Source organism: Acipenser ruthenus, chromosome 19 (genome assembly GCF_902713425.1).
Source record: "Acipenser ruthenus chromosome 19, fAciRut3.2 maternal haplotype, whole genome shotgun sequence".
Lineage (NCBI taxonomy): Eukaryota > Metazoa > Chordata > Actinopteri > Acipenseriformes > Acipenseridae > Acipenser > Acipenser ruthenus.
Window position 1 is genome coordinate 23,468,664 of NC_081207.1, and position 20,124 is coordinate 23,488,787.

The 20,124-nt window shown below is 41.1% G+C and overlaps 1 protein-coding gene across 3 annotated transcripts in view; it reads left to right on the plus strand.

Moving 5' to 3' along the window:
- The window catches only part of LOC117424094 (WW domain-containing oxidoreductase-like), a 375,339-nt gene that overhangs the window by 85,833 nt on the left and 269,382 nt on the right, over window positions 1-20,124 (plus strand). For all 3 annotated transcript variants that reach the window (XM_034040177.3, XM_058992655.1, XM_058992656.1), the window contains exon 6: window positions 5,042-5,130. In XM_034040177.3, the coding sequence (XP_033896068.2) occupies window positions 5,042-5,130 (89 nt within the window). The remainder of the gene's footprint in view (window positions 1-5,041; window positions 5,131-20,124) is intronic.

Sequence of the window (20,124 nt, forward strand, 5' to 3'; positions counted from 1 at the left end):
TAAACAAAAAAAACATCAATGATCATCTTCAGATTTCACATTTGCCAGTGAGAGGTCTAAACAGCTGCAGATCTCAATAACAGCACCCTAAAGCTCCATAAACCTGCTCTATCGTGGACACATAATTTCACAGTATTTTTATATATATACATATATATATATCTATATATATATATATATATATATATCTATATATATATATATATATATATATATATATATATATATATTGTATTTTGTCAAGTTAATAAGAGGGTCCATATATCATCCCTGGGAGTTAAAAGAGTGAGTTTATTGAGATCTGCCTCTATTTAGATTGTTATGCAAGACAGTTTCAATCCTTTCATTATTTCTTTTCACAAAGGTGATTTATTTAATGACGTAAGTTTTGATTAATTAAATAAATATTTGTAAATTGTTAAATTGGCCACAACAGCCTAGAGTCTTTTAAATGCTCTTGTGAATAGAGCTCAGAGTTGCAGGTTCTGGCTTTGTGCATATATGCCTAATACAGCGTGTGGTACATTCTCATGTAAACAAAAATAGACTCTACTAAAATAGCACTTCTAAAGACAATATTTACATTAATGCAGGGAGTGAGATTCATTTTGGTCGTGTGCAGTTTCCTTTTTCAGGTCTGGTGAACCCGACGCAGTGATATATGAAGTGAGCGGTTGATTGTGCAGGATCTATGAGCTCTCAGATGCCGTGGCTCTTAATCCTAGAGTTCTGCCTGTAACATTCTCCAGATTTATCAGCCCTTTCACCATACTGACATCCCTGGTTCTGTACAGACACAAGAGTCAGGGAATGTCTCGTTTCCACAGTCCAATCGTATGTTCTAACAATGTCCTTTTAATTATTCTCTGCACACTCCACCCTTTAATTGACATCCGGAATACCTATAGACTCACTAACTGCCCACCAACAGCAAAAGGATTTCCTCCTATGAAAACCTTCTCGTTATACTGTCAGACTTGCCTACCACCATTTGCCACCTCACGAAGAACAAATGGTAAAAATTCACACAATTTCTCTTTTTATATAAATAGCAGGATAGAAATTACCATACAAATGAACTTCTGCATTTAACTTTAAATACTGTAGGTTTGAAGAAATCTTGCATGTTTGTCTGCTTAAGCATCTCCAGGTGGAGCCATTGAGCTCGAAGAAGCAGGCGTCTCGGCAGCAATTATTAATCTCAAGTTTAATTTCCAGACATAAGGTACATGCTTTCTCTTTGCTTCTATTTCTATATATTTATATACAGTTATAACACTGGACATGCATCAACTGTAACTGAGAAAGGCAAAGAAAATCTAACAGAATGTAAGTAACCACTTGATAGGGACACAGTATCCTTAAGTTCATTACAAGACACAACATGTTTTACTGCACAGTACTTTTCATGTCCAGTAAAATGTACGCAACATCAGATTTACAGTTTTCTGAGAAATTCAGCATTCTTTATTTTTTTTTCTATTTGTGTTTTAGATGGGCTGTTCTATTATATTGCCACATTTAAACACAAATAAAATATCTCTAAGTATATTGTTTAAATGTGTATACTGTTAATTAGAATGGTATCATGTCAATCTGCAAAAGTAAACAGCTATGTAATAAGATTAACATTAGCTCAGTATGCAGGCATTGTGTACATATCCATATTCCTAAGGGTCTGATCAGTCTTTGGAAGATGATCTCTCAAAGGATTTTTTATGTGGAGAATGAATGACACAAACAAATATACTGCTAAATTTGCTTCTTGGTAACAGGAGCAGACAAGCTCCTTTGGGGAACACCTAGCCACAGTGTTGGCAACATCATGATATTAAAAAAAATAATAATAATAAAAAAAAAAAACATTGGCGACCACAGATCTTAGTACAATCTCTTAATCATTAGTTATTTGTAAGACTTTTTTTTTTTTTTTAAATCACAAATGTGTTTTATTCACAGCCAAGCTGACAGCAATTGTAAACAAGTTTTGATTTTACTGTCTTGATATGCTTAGTATAGTCGAAGAAGGAGCTTTCATTTCAATATGCCACAAGAAGAGTTATTCGGGTTAATCCTTGGTTTCCACAAATTTCTACAGTTGGCAAATGTCCCAGGGTACAGGATCTAGGGGAATAATACATATCAAAGCAATCGTGATTATTTTGAAAAAGATACTGTGGGGATAGGTAGAGGACACAGTTTCCATTAAGACTTTAAAGAGAGCAGGGATAGAGCAGACATTTAACATCTGAATTTAGATAGAGTGTTTAAAGTTATGGATGCAGAAATGTGCTCTAACCTCCATCAGTGATGGTCAGCAGAAGGACAAGCAAGGTTGAGTCACGGGGAAGCCTGCATTGCTGCACTCCCTGCCCTGCCTGCTTTGAGCATCTTTTAGGGGAAACCCTTTACAGTAATATATCCATGACAGGCGCGGCAAGTCGTGCTCCATTCTTGTTGATTGCTTGTACCACTCTTCTGTTAAGTGGCTCCTGCCAATGTACTGTTAATCATGTGTACTAATGGCAACCAGTGGATTATTAATTGTGGTGGGAGAGCGTATTTTGTATTTGATGTGGTATGTGGTGTATTTCATGTTGTCTGTTATATGATTTAATATAGTGGTGCACAGAGTGTGGGTTATGTAGCACAGGTGATGTAAAATGTATAATCGTATTTAGGCACGGATTTCACTTCACGTGCAGATTAAAATGGGTATTAGTATGGGGGCATGGGAAGTGCACAATTAGTCCACGTGCAGTCTGTGTAGAAATTCAAGTGAATGATTGATTAGCAATCGAGTCTCAGCACAGCTGTATAAAAGAATGACTGTTTCACACACAGGGTTGGGTGTCCAGCAAGGAGGTGTGGAAGAGAGAGAAAGAGGAGACAAAATAATTATAATAGCAATTGCTACGCATGCTGATTCAATACCAGCACGATACTTGTTATAGGTCAGTGTTTGTTTGTCTTTTCGTTTGGCCAGTCCTGTCTGTGTCCTGTATTCTCCCCGGTCTGACGTCACCGCTGAAGCCGTCCTTTGACAGACAGGAAGTGTGCACATCGAAGATGAATACCTGTCAGGGACCCAATTGAAAATAAGGGATATGCAAAAAGGGAGGGTTTTTATTTTCTGATTTACCGCTGACCCAAAGCATATAAACAGATATTTTACCATTGGGTTTACTGGGCTCAGTAGTCTTAAATCTTTTTGAGAGCTTGATTTATGTGTCTGGCTGGTTCAGGACTTTTAGATATACGCCAGGAAGGGAAAGCTTAAGAAATGCCCAAAGTGGGATTGTAGGGTTGTCAACCCCCACTGAAACTCTTTCTCAATGTGTCTGGTTATAAGACATTCTGAAGGAAGGAATTATTTATTGAGAGTGTGTCAAGCCTCATACACAACTACAGAATGAGTTGAGTGTTCCTGGCCCATTATATAATTATAGATTGGTTAATTCTACAAATTTCGCTATTGATGGTTGACATGTCCAGAGAAAACAATAAGGTGCTGTTTAATATCAAGATCAGGCTCCAAGGTGGTATTATTGAATCAGAATGGTCTTCTGAAGGGGAAACTCTGGTACCTTTAAAAGTGACCTATCCATCCCCTATAAGCCGAGACATAAATAATGCTCTCCTTTTGCCACTCAGTGATGTAATGTGGGACCCCATTCAATATCTTTACACAGCTTTTATGTTGTGGCATTTCTGTTGGTCCCCTGCTGGAGCCGTGGGAATAGACAATTTCCTTTAGTCCCCAGGGTTGTTCTTTGACGTATTGTACTTGCTTATTTTTCAGTTAATCAGGTTGCCTGTTTGGCGCTGTAGGGACTGAACAGTTTTAATTAGATTTGATATGCTATGAATATGGCACATTTGTTTTATAAGGTGCATTATTTTAGGTGGAATTCAGCTATACAGTACTATTCTTCAATGACTGATTTAATTTCTAAATCCTAAATCCAGTTGGTCACAAATTAGTGTAAAAGCACCACCTCTTTTGAACAGTTGTAAAGCAGTATAGAATGTATTAGAGCTTTTGAGACTGCTGCTCTTAAACTATAACAAATGCTAAAAGGCTCTTTATCGTATGGATTTTGCTTCAGTAATCCATCATTTATGTTAGCTATTTTATATGCCATTATAAATGTGTGACAGAGGGGAATTTTTATATTTCTTCCTGTTTCAGTTTGCTTACTCAATCTTTCAGAGCTAGGAATCCAGTCTTTACCAATGTCGTTCCTAAAGCAGGGCCTAATAAAAAGTGAGCACCCTCACATGCAGATACTATGCGGTTTGGAAATGGGTACCGCTGAACCACTAACGTTGTGCTTGCACTAAAACAAATATTATATTCTAAGCTGTGTGTGGCGATTCTAAATTAAATAAGTACATAGCTGTGCTGCAGGCGACACATACCGTGGCTCAAACCAAAATGGTTAAACATTTTTATTTTATTTCAGTTCCCTATCTTAAAGTTAACTCCTCAAACTGTTTGGTATCTCTTTCTAAAAACAGAGAGAAGATTCCTTGGAAAACAGATGTATCATTTTGGGTTGCTTCATATTTATTTTAGTTTGAAATGTTTACTGTACGTGTAACTCTGAAAGCAATGTGCATTACCAGGTCAAAGATAATCAGCTTCATTTACCTTTAAATGATGAAGGTACCTCAAGGTCAGACAGGTGTATTTACTGTGTCTAAATTACCACCATAAAATACGTTGAACCCACTGATTTGGCCACAGTGTGTAACTGTCAACTATTGCTATAGATACTGAGGTACCTGAGCATTTTTATTTACATTATTTCTCTTATATGTCTGTATATTCCGTACATATGCAATGTAATACTGTAATAATATTATTTTACCATTGTCTGGTTCTGTCTTTTAATTGCAAACACTGCTCCTAGGAGATTTAAAAAACAAGCAGGTGTGATCTGGGTACGCTTTACACTCAAGTTAATGAAATGTGATCTCCCCCGAGCTCGGGGTACTCAGATAGTAATTCATGTGTGTTTGATTTGTTTTCCCGCAGCACAAAGCCAAGGTGGAAGCCATGACCCTTGACCTAGCTTCTCTTCGCAGTGTGCAGGAGTTTGCAGAGGCATTCAAGTCCAAAAATCTGTAAGTGACAATATCCCCAATGATCATGGGGTTTACTGCATATCTGTGAATTTGTCTGTGATTTGAATGTTATCCCCCAGAAGTCAACCAATACTGTTTAGTCAATTAATATCCTTAAAGAAAATATCACAATAACCATTAAAGGAATGCATTTTGTTCACGCTTATACTATTTAAAAATACAATTAATTATTTGTTATTGTTGGGTAAGCAGCATTAGTTACAGTTGATCACATTAACCAAAAAAGTCTGCATTAGGCTTTATTCAGTTTAGTGTGCAATGTTTAGTCCTCCTGGTGCAGGTTAAGTATACATTTTAATTAGAAAAAATGTGACATAGTTTGTGTGCTGAACCCAGGAAGATAGAGTAAGAATGTAGCATTCCCACAGTATTATAAAGTCAAACAGTGTGTACTCCTGGTTTGTCATGGTGATTCTCCAAAACATATATGAGCATGTATTTAATTGTGTGTTTATATATATATATATATATATATATATATATATATATATATATATATATATATATATATATATATATATATATAGGAGGAGAAACGGTTGCACTCGCTAACCAAGGGGGTGTGACTGACGGTACAAAAGGGGATGTGGCTAAGCGATCTGTTCCTTTGTTATGGTTGTGAGCAAACCGCTAAAGGAAAACTAAAAATGTAAAATCATTCACACAAGCTTCCTCTTAAAGTTGTGCTTTCTCATTATAAAAAGAAAAAAAACACTTAAATACCCATACGAGAATTTAAAAGTACAATAAGTGGCAGCAATTGCAGTGTTACTGTGACACCCGCAGAATCTTCTCAAACAAGAAGATCCGACACTTGACTAGAAATGAACTGTAAAATCATGTATCTTATTAATACAACAAATGCATATTGTAGAAAATAAAGAAAAAATCCAGTTTTAAGTTAACACTGGGACTTTGTGGAAATGTAATGTTTAAAACATAACTAGTTTTTATGAGCCTGTCACAAAGATGGCCGGAGTGGGTGGCGTCAGACCAGATGGAGGAAATAAATAAACACAGAGATGGGGTTTTGGTAAAGCTGAGCGCGTGATTGCGCTCAGCATTTAATAACAGACAGAAAATAAAAGGTTTGAAACAACAAAAACACAGGACACGGCACTTGTAGCCAAAATAAACAGACGAACAAAACGGACTAGACAGTGCACAGACAGACGAACAAAACACGGTGAGCAGATAACACTAATATTTACGTTCTTATTTTACGTTTCTCCTTCTCTCTCTCCCGTTCTCCACTCACCGAACACCTAACCCCGACTGCATGCTACGTGTCTCTATATATACTGTTGTGCTGGGATTCAATTACTAATTAATTATTCACTTGAATCCCAGCACGTGAATTAATTCTGTGCAACCCCGTGCTCACATATTACATTTAACCAGCACGTGAAGTGATTTGTGCTCTCCTCGTGCCTAAATACAAATCTACACTTTAAATACATGTGAAACACAGACCCGTTTATATCCCGTGTACCAATCTATACACCAACATTTACACACGCAACATACAACACATAACACAAATGCACACAGGGGCGGGGCGCTTTGCCACATATACCCCCCCTTGTGCGCAGCACACATGGCCTCAACGGCCACCTCCCCCCTTAAAAATCCAGCAGTCCAGGACAAAGTCTCGGGCTGGGAAGGGAGGCTTCAGTGGGCCCATGGCTGGCCATGCTGTCAGCACCCCTGCCGGTAGTGGCACGGCTGACAGCCTGTTGGTCCCGTCCTGCAGCGAAAAAGCTGCGGGGGCAGGTGGTCCCCCGACCTCCCCCTTCTTCGTAGCCGGCAGCTCCCTCCTGTGGGGCTCCGGCCACAAGAACTCCTGCAGCGAAACTGCTGCTGGGGAAAGTGGTCTCCAGACCTCGTCCCCCTTCTTTGTAGCCGGTAGCTCCCTTTGGTGGGGCTCCGACCACAGTACTGCCGGCAGCGAAGAAGCTGCAGTGGGAGCAGGTCTCCGGACCTCCCCCACGATCTCCGGCAGCGAAACTGCTGCAGTGGGAGCAGGCCTCCGGACCTCCCCCACGATCTCCGGCAGCGAAACTGCTGCAGTGGGAGCAGGTCTCCTGACCTCCCCCACGATCTCCGGCAGCGAAACTGCTGCTGGGGTTGGTGGTCTCCAGACCTCCTCCCCCTTCTTCGTGGCCGACAGCTCCCCTTTCTGGGGCTCCGGCCACCGTACTCCCCGTGGTGGAGGTATGGGAAGCAGAGACAGCTCCTGCTGTTCTGCTTCTGGCAGTGGCAGATGCAGAGGCAGCTCCTCTGCTCCTGGAAGTGGCAGAGGCAGCTCCTGCTCCTCTGCTCCTGGAAGTGGCAGAGGCAGCTCCGGCTCCTTTGCTCCTGCCGGTGTAGGTGGCGGAGGCAGAGGCAGCTCCGGCTGCTCTGCTCCTGCCGATGTAGGTGGCGGAGGCAGAGGCAGCTCCTGCTCCTCTGCTCCTGGAAGTGGCAGAGGCAGCTCCGGCTGCTCTGCTCCTGCCGGTGAAGGTGGGAGCAGCGTGTAGTCTCCTGCCGATGGAGGTGGGAGCAGCGTGTAGTCTCCCCCTTTTTCAGGGGACTGGTGCTGCTCTGCCTCTCTTGCAGCGGACTGGTGCGGCTCTGCTTCTGAAGGGGAAACCAGCAGGCATTCTTCCTCTGCTGGTTGTGCTGGGGAAACCAGCAGGCATTCTTCCTCTGCTGGTTGTGCTGGGGAAACCAGCAGGCATTCTTCCTCTGCTGGTTGGGCTGGGGAAACCAGCAGGCATTCTTCCTCTGCTGGTTGGGCTGGGGAAACCAGCAGGCATTCTTCCTCTGCTGGTTGGGCTGGGGAAACCAGCAGGCATTCTTCCTCTGCTGGTTGTGCTGGGGAAACCAGCAGGCATTCTTCCTCTGCTGGTTGTGATGGGGAAACCAGCAGGCATTCTTGCTCTGCTGGTGAAGGTGGGAACAGCTGCCTCTCAGGCTTCGGATTCCCGCGGTCCCCCCGTCTGGGCGCTGGACGCTCGCGGTCCCCCCGTCTGGGCGCTGGACGCTCGCGGTCCCCCCATCTGGGCGCTGGTTCCTCCTCTTCATACTGGGTGGGGCATATGGCTAACGTGTGCCCATAAGCCCCACAGCCAGGGCATAACTCTGCTGCGAGGTTCTTTAAAAAAACCTCCCAGCCATCATCCTCGACCTCCTCCCTTTTGGGCTGTGGACGCCCCTACTCCTCCCTTTTGGGCTGTGGACACTCGGGTTCCCCCCACTCAGGCGTAGGACGTTCGGGTTCCTCCCACTCAGGCGTAGGACGTTCGGGTTCCTCCCACTCGGGCTGTGGACGCTCAGGCTCCTCCCACTCGGGCTGTGGACGCTCAGGCTCCTCCCACTCGGGCTGTGGACGCTCAGGCTCCTCCCACTCGGGCTGTGGACGCTCAGGCTCCTCCCACTCGGGCTGTGGACGCTCAGGCTCCTCCCACTCGGGCTGTGGACGCTCAGGCTCCTCCCACTCGGCTGTGGACGCTCAGGCTCCTCCCGCTCGGGCTGTGGACGCTCAGGCTCCTCCCGCTCAGGTACTGGAGAGGGCAGCGACTGCTCCTCTCCCTCTTGCTCACTGGAAGGCATCCCTCCCATGTCTGCAGCTAGGTAACCCAGCACCACAATAGTGAGGTCACGAACGGATGCCGGGTTGTGCTGTTGCTCCCAGTCCTCCCATCGTTTCCCATCTCGCATCTGCAGTGCGTGAATAACCATGGGGAGGTCACTGGCGAAGTTCCCCTCGGGGTGCACCAGCCAGTCCCATATTTCCCGGGACGGTGGGGAACCCGGTGGCAGTGGGGGTAGAGGGGTGGCTACTGCCCCGTTGTGGCTGTCCTCCTCCCAGCCCGGCATGCAGGATGAGGGCTGCAGCTGTTGTTGTTGCTGCTGCTGCTTCTGCTGCTTCCTGCAGCTCTTTCTTCCCATCCTCGCTTTACTATTTTTTTTTTTTTTTTTTTTTTTTCACAAAACCCCCTCTCCTGGTCTGACGCTTGGAGGCGCTATTATCCCACGATGACACCACGTGTCACAAAGACGGCCGGAGTGGGTGGCGTCAGACCAGATGGAGGAAATAAATAAACACAGAGATGGGGTTTTGGTAAAGCTGAGCGCGTGATTGCGCTCAGCATTTAATAACAGACAGAAAATAAAAGGTTTGAAACAACAAAAACACAGGACACGGCACTTGTAGCCAAAATAAACAGACGAACAAAACGGACTAGACAGTGCACAGACAGACGAACAAAACACGGTGAGCAGATAACACTAATATTTACGTTCTTATTTTACGTTTCTCCTTCTCTCTCTCCCGTTCTCCACTCACCGAACACCTAACCCCGACTGCATGCTACGTGTCTCTATATATACTGTTGTGCTGGGATTCAATTACTAATTAATTATTCACTTGAATCCCAGCACGTGAATTAATTCTGTGCAACCCCGTGCTCACATATTACATTTAACCAGCACGTGAAGTGATTTGTGCTCTCCTCGTGCCTAAATACAAATCTACACTTTAAATACATGTGAAACACAGACCCGTTTATATCCCGTGTACCAATCTATACACCAACATTTACACACGCAACATACAACACATAACACAAATGCACACAGGGGCGGGGCGCTTTGCCACAGAGCCCCATTACTGTTTCCTTTGAGTCAAGATTTATTCCCAATGCATCTTCTTATAATAACTTTGAAAAGTCTCTGAAGGTACACTATACCAATTATTAGCACCATGCTTTCTGTGCTGGAATGAGAGAATCTATATTCCGTTTAAATCTCACTTAATTATTTACTAGTCTTTTTTGTCTAATGTCATTTTCCTATCACTGGGTCTGCTTCTGAAAAGTCTCAAAAGCTGCATATATGTAGTGGTGTGAGATTTTGTATTGAGACTTACTTACTGTTGCCACATTTACAAAAGGGACAGAGTTTACAATTGTACACCCTCTAGTTGTCATTTATGTAGTAGCACAGAACAGAATAGTTAGCAAGAAAGATCATATTTTTCTACTAAATGGCAGAAAACAAATTTGGATAAAAACAAAGAGAATATTAGACTGTAGTTTCAATGAACTGTAACTGGTAGTTTAGCTTCACTATAGGATTTAGGATCACATTGCATTGCATCTGTAGCTTAAAAATAAAAGTGCCTAAAACAGCAATGTGTTATAGTGGCATAATCAGTTACAGTGCAGTTAGATGACAATTGTATTACACATGGTCCTAGTCTAATTACATCCTCCCAAAGTAGCCTCGACCAAATCGAATCCAATAAAAAAAATGTACCCAGTTTTTTTGTTACCTGATGAAATGTTGTACGTGTGTATAATAATCCCATTAACAGTTCATTATTAACTACACCTACTGTTTGTTGTACAAGATTCCGTTTTATTACATTAAAACTCAGTAATGTTGGCAAGAATTTGGCTTTCCAGCTCTTGGGATTTGTCAATTAAGTGTTAATTAGGGATTTAAATGGAGAGGTTTGGCATTGAATCTGAATTAAAAAAGGAGAAAATAGAACAGGTTTATATATATATATATATATATATATATATATATATATATATATATATATATATATATATATAGTATATGGCTTGCTAAGTCCGGCCGTATTTACTCAGCTGCATTTAATGTGTGCCTACAGGATGGCTGTGTGTGAGTTCCTGAGGTATGTCTTTGCCAGCGGACGATGAAGAGGCTGTTTTGACAGAAATGTGTGAGACTTTTTAATGGTGGAAGAAAGAGTAAATCCTGGCCAAACATTGTGTTTCTCAAGCATTTTCCCTAAGTTTCTTTTTCCTCTGAATATTGAATGGTTTTAACAACAGGCACATGAAGAATGTAGGTCTGCAGAGTGCTTAAGGCACAGGTCCTGTAATTTTATTATTATTATGATTTATTTCTTAGCAGACGCCCTTATCCAGGACAACTTGCAGTTGTGAACAAAAATACATTTCAAGAATCACAGTACAAGTAATAATACAATTAAGAGCAAGATAAATACAATGACTTTGGTTCTAGCAAGTACAAGTATGACAAAATACGATTCAATATCAGAGCAGATAAATGTCAGTGATAGTTACATCAGGATATAATTAAATACAAAATACTACAGATTAAATAACACTTGACAGATTACAGTACTCTAAAGTACATGATTAAATGCAGTAAAATAGGGGGCAGATAAGAGCAAGTAAAGCGCATTTAAGGAACAGTGATAAGTGTCCAGGGGGAAAAAAAGTTCTACAGGTGCTGTCTGAAGAGGTGAGTCTTGAGGAGGCGCCAGAAGGTGGCCAGGGACTGTAGCAGCAATAGATAGCAATAGGTGCAAAGACTCCACAAAAATTTCAAATGACCATGCAATAAACTGAACATAGTACAAACTAGATTTAAGTCTTTTTGGTGGCTTTTCATATATAAGATCATACTGTGCGTTTTAACACATCACCTCTTATTGAAAGGCTATAAAAGACTCTTTGGAATCTCCAGATCCAGAGTTTGGTTCTGGAGCTTAAGGGTTCTGCTGGAGTCTTTTGCTGGAGGAACATTGTTGTGCGGATGCTGTATGTTGATGATATACTGTAGGTTTGGAATGGACTTCTTAGTACTGCCAATAAACTTTTAATAGAGCGATTTCTAGGTCAACTTTAAATGGGCATGCAGAGTTGTCAGTCCTGTTTTTCAGGGTTGTGTTGCTGGCCAAGGTTCCTCTGTCCTTACTCAGGGTCCTTGACTGGCCTGCTGGGACCAGTAGGGCTCAAATAGCTGCAGGCTGGCCCCTGGCTGGCTGTTGCGTGCCAAGACCAGCTCCTTGGTCAGCAGCCAGCCATGCGGTTGATGGTGAAGAATTGGTAATTAATATTTATTTTCCATCTCTCATGATTAAAACCTCTCACCTCTTCACTGGGGAAAGTGACCCTCCTGCCAAAGACAGTTGAGCTCTGGAAACTTGATATATTCCAGAAGACTCCAACCTTGGGTATTGTGGGGCCATTTAGAGGATTGAAGCCTGGTATGGCTCACTAGCCTGCAGAAAGACAGGTTAAAACATTTTTCAAATCCACACTGTTTATATACCTGTACCACCGTCTCCAAAATAGATCTTCTCATAAGGTTAATAATCAAGCCTGATCCCTTTTAATAGGAAAAAGATTAACCCATTAGCTGGAAGCCATCTGGGACCCAAGTCATTTTCGTGGCCCATTGACTCAATATGAACACAGAGCCCATTAATGAGAACTTTAGATCAGCAGGGCATGGAAGGTGGCTGACCACACGAGACACAATCACTTTCACGTCAAGACCACCAATAGCTCTTCATAAGCTTGACAAATTAAGGATAAAGGTAACGGACAGGCAGCCAAGCTTGAGTCCATTGCAGAGTAACATTAAGAGGAGAATTAGTGGGGTTGCAAGGGATTGCAAAGCATTTGATTTCTGAATAAAAGACTAGTTTCTAAGTTTAGAGACCAATGTGCCGTCAGCCCCTTTAAAAGAGCCGGCCCCTTTGCTTAACTTAAAAACTTGTTGGCCTCTAAAGCTGGAGCTCTGTTGTCAGTCATTACTACTACTACATTACTACGTGCTAAAGATGCTGATGCATATTATCAGGAGTTTCTTACTGTACAAGGTCAAATTTATTTCCTCTTTACACCCAGGAGCTTAATAGTGAATGTCGACAAGCTACCGGCCCCTGGAGGATGAAGGCCAGCCCTGCAGGTGTCCAGCTCACTGGGTGTCTGGCTAGTAGGGTATGCTATAGAGTGGTGAGGAAAAACAGCACCTGCTGATTTTGCTTTCTAACCACGAAAAATGGCTAGGACACAACCCTGCACTCCCCTGACTGTTTGACTCACCTGGCACACCACACAGTTGTGACTGTACCAGTTGAACCACTCAGGGACCCCTCACTGTAGACTGATCCTTTTTGTATTATACAGTAAATGCATTACTGTGTTAAAAAAATAGTCAAGCAAATTAGCATATTTTGATTCCTTGGTATGCTATTTCAGTGTCAGGGGTGTCCTGCAATGGGGGAGAAGGGCTATAAATGGAAGAAACAGGTGCCATAATTGCTCAATTTAAACAGACACGTTAGCTACTTGTTTCTAAGATTTGTCTTTTTGTATGTCCACAGTTCAGATGAAAAGTGATGTATAACGCAAATAGAAAAATATATTTCTCCAAAATTTAAATGCAACCGTTAATCTACTTGACCTGAACATTTAGGAATGGTAGCACTTTTAGCAACTTGGAATTTCAGCTCCTTGGCACTGTGCTTGCCACGGGAACTCACTGGCATAAAGCTGGCATTAGCTGGGTCCACACATGTGCCACATGTGTCTGAAACCTCCTGAAATCAAAGAAGCACTTCCACATGTACCTCTCTCTGGCAAGGTTGTATTTCTTCATTAGCTATTCCCGGGGCTCAGGGAGTCCCAGAGGATGTCAGAGTACATTAATTTTCATCAGAACATCGAAGCTTTCAGGTGTGAATGGCAGCGAGCAGCTGTCGAGGGGGCTTTCTCAACTCTATTACAGCTCATATATCTTGAGGCAAAAAACGCAGAAAATCATTGTCATTGGCAGGTGAAATGTAACGTTGTGTTTTTTAAAAAAAAATTTTTTTTTGTTTTCTTCAATTGAATGATTTGACCACCAGCTTGCAAAAGTCTTGTTTTGGATATTTTCTGTTAACCCTTTTGCTGATTGAATAAAACACATTGAAATTATTTATTTTGCTTCTCTCAGGTCCACACAAGTGGAGCAGCTCTGATATCACCACGTCTGCTAACTGGTTATTAAGATTAAACATGTGTTGCTTTTTTATTTAAATGTTTACGCATTTAAATGTATTTTTCATGGTAAGTCAGTGACAATATAACTGACTGCACTTGGGCACAGTGCCAGCTATCTCTATCCTGACCTGAATACCCCCTGTCAGTCTCTCTCAAGCAGATATTTCCAATGGTGTCTAATTGTGTAGTGTTTTTGTGATGTGCATATATGTCTGCTGGGGACTTTGAGAATTCTCTCTAAACAATATATTTTTAAATGTGAAAATCTGAGAATTATATGTGGTGCCAATTTAAATCCTGCTTGTCTGTCTCTCTCGTCCATATGTAACACTATGTTTTTACATATATCTAGAGAAAAGCTTTTCTAATTGTGATTAAACTTGCTCTAGACATAATTTAACTCGAGCTGTTGAGAATGTAAGGGTACATGAAGACATCTATCTGTACGTCAACTTTCAGGAAAGGTTGTGGTGGTCTGATTTTTCATGTTGATGATTATGAATTCACAGCTGTGGCGAGGGGTGAATGTCACTGATCTGTTTGTCGTTCAACACTAATCACATGAAAATTAAAATTATTTTGCATTGTGACAGAGAGTGAATGAATCCAAGTCAACAATCTCCTTCCTGACCTGTGAGGGCACGGTATAACAGGAACAGTGTGCCCCGGACTGGATAGTTTGACAGTTCATGCCAGGGTCAGTCGGAAGTTGGCCATCCAAAAAGGGGGTGAAGCCACAATACTAGACGTTAGCGTCTTACTGCGGTAAGCGATGTGTCAGTCATGGAGGAGACGTGATTGCACTCGCTACCAAAGGGGGCGTGACTGAAGGTATATCGGGGGGATGTGGCCGAGCGATCTGTTCTTTGTGTTATGGTTATGCAAAGACCTACGGGAAAAACGTGTGTACTAACCGTGAGTGTTTTGTCCTGTCTAGTAACTGTTGTATTTGTCATTGTTAGACGGCTAAACTATCCTGGAGCTGTTGCTAAGGGGCCAGTTTCCAAACCCAGACTTCACATCACTACTGTGCATATTACTTGTATTTTACCACTTACACTAAGAGCACTCACTGGTGGCCGTGTTGTGTTTGTGTGTGTGTTATGTACTGTGTCGTATTATTTTGGGACTGAACCCATTGTTTTGCACGGAGCGATACACATTGCTGTGTAGAGCCCGTGCTTATTATTTAAGTGTTGCCAGCACGCAACCGAGCCAAATAGAGCTGTTTTATTGTGAACTGTCTTGTGTCTGTTTATCCTGAGCAGCGCATCACCACTGCACCTGTGCACTGCAAACCACTTTGCCACAAGCATACATTCATATTTTTGACTATTTTAAATTTTCAGGTATTCATTTCTTAATTGCATTTACTTGGAATTAGAACTTTAATGGAATACTTGTTCTAAGGCATTTATGTTTTTGACCTTACCCATACTGAACGTAGAAGTTGAAACAGCTATTAATTTAGGTCATAGCCTTATATTTCTCCGAATGATATAGATGGTGTTTGATTCTTTAAAGCATGCTGATTGTTTTTGAATGTTTGTCTTGAAAGGTGCTGTACATTTTTTAAACAATTAAAGTTCGGTAGAGTAGGAATTCCCTGTTTTGCCTGTTATTTTCTCATAGAACTGCTCCAAGAGTTATAAAACAAACCCCTACTGTCTTTAAAAAAAAAAAAAAAAAAAAAAATTGGCAGTCATTTTGTCTTGGTACTGGGATTCAAACCAGGTAATAGCCCCGTTGACAATTTGCAGCCAATCTTAATGGCTGAAGCCATAGATAGATAGGTGGATATAAAGCAATAGTTTTCTTCCTGGAAAGATTATTGTTGGGTCAGAGGTGCCCCTCTGGGGATTTTAAAGTAAATAATAATGTGCAATTCCTTCAACCCCTGGTATTACCAGTCCCTGCTGACATTAGTATAAATTAGACATCATCCGATGATATTTCCCACTCCAGAGAAGACACAATGTTAATGTGGTAGAGGGGATTTTAAAATAATATGGTCCACACTATTAAACACATTTGTTATGTTTTGCTTATGAGAAAAGCACATTATGGGACAAGCAATAATGGTGCTTAAAAGCTGAATAAAAACACTTTGCTTAATTACATGTTGGTTTCTCTCAAGATGATAGGGAATTTGCTTTAGGTTATAGGGTGATAACCTAGTCAGAATCCACAATATGTCAATGTTTTATAAACTTTTTTGTGATGTAGTGGTGAAGTACACAGCACTAAAACAGGAGGGGTAATTTATGGCCTTCCTTTTCCTGTCTTTATTACAGCATTCCATAATATACAGGGCTGTTTTACACAGGGCTTGATGGCTCAATACTTGGACTAAGAGATAGTGTGTGTTTTTTCACCATCAGGCCACCAATTGAAATATAGCCCACATCCTGATGAGTTTCCACATTTCAAAGCCAACATCATAGGTATTGGTGCCAATTTATGTTATGTTCTGTTTAATTTCCTAAACGTTTACACCTTTAAGAAGAAGCATGTGTAAACTTTTAAGCATTAACAATAATATTAATTACTGACTATAAAAAAGTACTGTATAAACTCTGATAAATTACATTAAGTACACCATAAACTAAAGCTAAATATAACATAAATTACTAGTTGCACCTTGTGTATAAACTATTTTTAAACTTGTAGGTATTTAACATTAGTCTTAATTTACTATTTTGTTAAACACATAAAAATAAAAAAATATAGGAATGGTTTGTAAAATATAAGCGGTTTATAAGAAACTACTAAACTAATCTGACATGTTAAAATAAACCAGGATAATACCTGTATGGTATCTTCACTCATAACTGCCTGTCTTGGATGCATGGACATTATAATCCATTTGCCTGGTCCATGGTTGTCGGCAGAAAGAGTATCTCAAGGGAGCAGGAAACCACATCCCCACAAGCCAAAGTTTTCTCTTCAACTTAGGCAAGGCCAGAGTAATGATTTATTTAGTTAAAACCCAGGGAGCCCAGCGGAATAGAAATGTACAAGAGAGAACATGTCAACAACAAGTTCAGGATCTGTTATTGTTCTTTAATTTTAAGTGTTTTTCTTTAGGGATTGCATCTGGCAGTCTAGTGAGTAGGCCCAGTTTGGTGCAACTTTTTTTGTGTGTGTGTTCTTTCTAAAATATATGTCCTGCATGGAGACCACTGCTGTATAAAATTACTGTACTTAGAAGAATTATGATCTGATATGTTTATTTAAGCAGAGGATCTGCCAGAGCTGCTTTGGGTATTGAACTTAACATTTCTGAACCGAGGGACAGAAAGAAAAGGTCAGACTGGGAAGGGGGGTAGGTTGGCGCCAAGGGGCACTGGGATAAACCGGAGTCTCTTATGTTGGATTTGATTATGGATGGATGGGTTTTTAAGGTGGTCAATTGAAAAAACACAAATTTGCCTTTCTATACAATGTTTTTATTAAGAGTTCAGTTTCCAGGAGATGGTGGAATATTCCATCCCTAACACTATGTGAACTTTATAACTTTAAACAATGAATCGTACAATCTTTAAACATACTAAAGGAATTTAAAGTAGACACATATATATATATATATATATATATATATATATAGGTAGTGGACAAAAAAATGGAAACACCAATGTAAAGTCACTTAATAGGGCATTGGGCCACTATAGTATCCCGCTCTATGGAGTTCTCGGCGGACCGTTTTTGATGAAACTGGCTGCTCATGCCCCAGGTTGAAATTTGCAGTCAATTGATCTGCAGTTGCTCGCCTGTTTTGCCTCGCACTTCAAATTAATGCACGGATATCACGATCCTGGAGTATGCGCTTCCGCCCACTGTTGCTCTTTACTGATGATGTCTTTCCCTCGGAATTCCATGCCTACATCACCTTAGACACCGTAGCTCATGAAACATCAGCAATTTGAGCTGTCTTTGTCACTGAAGCTCCTGCCAAACGCCCCCCAACAATCACCCCTCTTTCAAAGCCATTGAGGTCTCCTCTTGCATGACCCTAAGCATGCTGGGATGTTATTTGCTTAATTAACGCATGATCCACACCTGTTGTGTGGAAAGTCATAAGGCGAAATTGTATATTGAGGCATATGTAAGAAAATACCAGCAAGTGGATTTGTTTATGCACAGTTTCCAAGAGTATTGTGTACACTAGAAACGCCACAAGGGGGCGGAAGTGAAATCGCCGTAGGTGATATTATTAGAAAAGAACTACAATTGTGTGCGGGACTGTGTTTGTGTCGTGCCTTTTAAATCACCTCGATGAATATTCTCAGAACTGTTGAGAGATATGGGACTGTAAATGAAAGTAACAGGCTGCAGACCTGTTTCAGCAGCAAGTTGGTTTTACTGTGTACAAGCGATACTGAAGAATTACACTTTGGAACAAACGGCTTTTGGGGCACAAAGCTGAATACCCAGAGCTGGATTACAGCAGCAACTCTCCAGCAACGTGGTACAAGCTGAGAGAGCCAACACTCTGGTTTTAGTGGAGAAAGAAAGACACTACACTAAAACCAGTAATTAGTAAAAGGTTTGGGGACTGTTCAATGTTTTAATTGCTGCAAGTACAAAGTTGGCGCTGGTTCCACGGAGTTCCAGGAGGGGCAGTAGGGAGCCAGTAATCTTGTACTACCCCTGACATCCAGTAGTGGCAGCACTGGAGCTGTGCTGCTTGTTTCAAACCTGGGAGTTACAAATACTTACCTGGGAGTGTCGGCTCAGCAGCGCCCTCTGCTGGTCATCATTGGAAACCTGGAAAAGAAAGAAGAAAATCAGTAGAACAGCCAACCACAGAGCTCATTAAAATTCCGGGACAGTGTTTTAAATACTCACCTTACCGTTCCACGCCAGGAGGTTTAAGTGGACAGTGGGTGGACCTCTGCAACCGTTCAGGACTTTATAAAAACAAGAAACTTTTGTGTGTTATCCTTTTGTCCATTATTATTTGATGAACTTTAAGTTGGGTTTAACCCATAAACTCCAGTGCAGGTTTTTGTTTGTCCCTGATTTCTTTTTCCCCACAGGAAAGAAATTAAAATAAAACCGACCGTTTGTATTCCTGTTGTCCAGCCTGTCATTCATCTGGAGTCTACTCATCAGTCAGTTCTCCCACATACCTTTCTATACTTCTCTAAATAATTACTAAGTGAGCAGAGCCTCAACGGACTTCCTGTCACAATATATATATATTTTTGAAAAAAAATAAGGTATATAAATGGTGGACATTGACAAAATGTTCTTGGTTTCTTTTTAAACAGTTTGTCATTTTTTGATCACATCTAGTGAATTTTATCCAAATATAAGTGATAACTTTCTTTTGATGCTCAAATATAAGTGATACGTTTCCTTTGATGCTCAGTATATATGTTTGACTGGTGTTTCTGTATGAACCTCAACTTTCCTGAAGGAATTAGTGGTGATAATCATTAAGTAATTATCACATATTCCTCCAGACCAATTTACACCCCTTACAGACTCTTTAAATTGAACCAGGCTGCTCATGGTGTTTCTAAACCAGTTTGACAGTGTTATGGCAGGTGTTTCTAATTTGTATGTCCAATCCCACCACTACATATAAAGTGTTTACCCTAATGGCACACTGGGATTCTGGAGTTCACTGCAAATGAAATCCAATCCCGCAGAGCAGAGATTTATTTTTGGTTTTGTTCGTGTTTATTTTTTAATCTAGAGCGTGATGACAGAAAAACCTGATGGCAGCTTTAGTGCTCTGAACAGCATGCCATACAGTATGTTCCTTTCCTCTCTGCATTATCCCAGACCACCCCACGAGGGTGTGGCAAATGTACCTTCACACATTCTGAATTTATCTTTGAGGGTGACTTTGGCATGCAGTGTTATTCTAAAGACAGTGCAAAATCTTAGAAACCAAGAACAATGGCCAAAGGAAATGCTATTGAAACATAGATGTTTTAAATGGGGTCAAGGTAACTGAAAACCAAAGTGTAGAATTGTTTCCATCTTTTCTTACGCTGTGTAAGAAACATAATACAGCCAGTTGATATTGAGCACACAGTGAGTCTGACTCACTTAGTCTTAACATTGTACTGATATGTAGTTTACTTTTGTTTTATCTTGTATTTTACCTACATTTTTTGGATACATTTGTGCTCTAAAATGC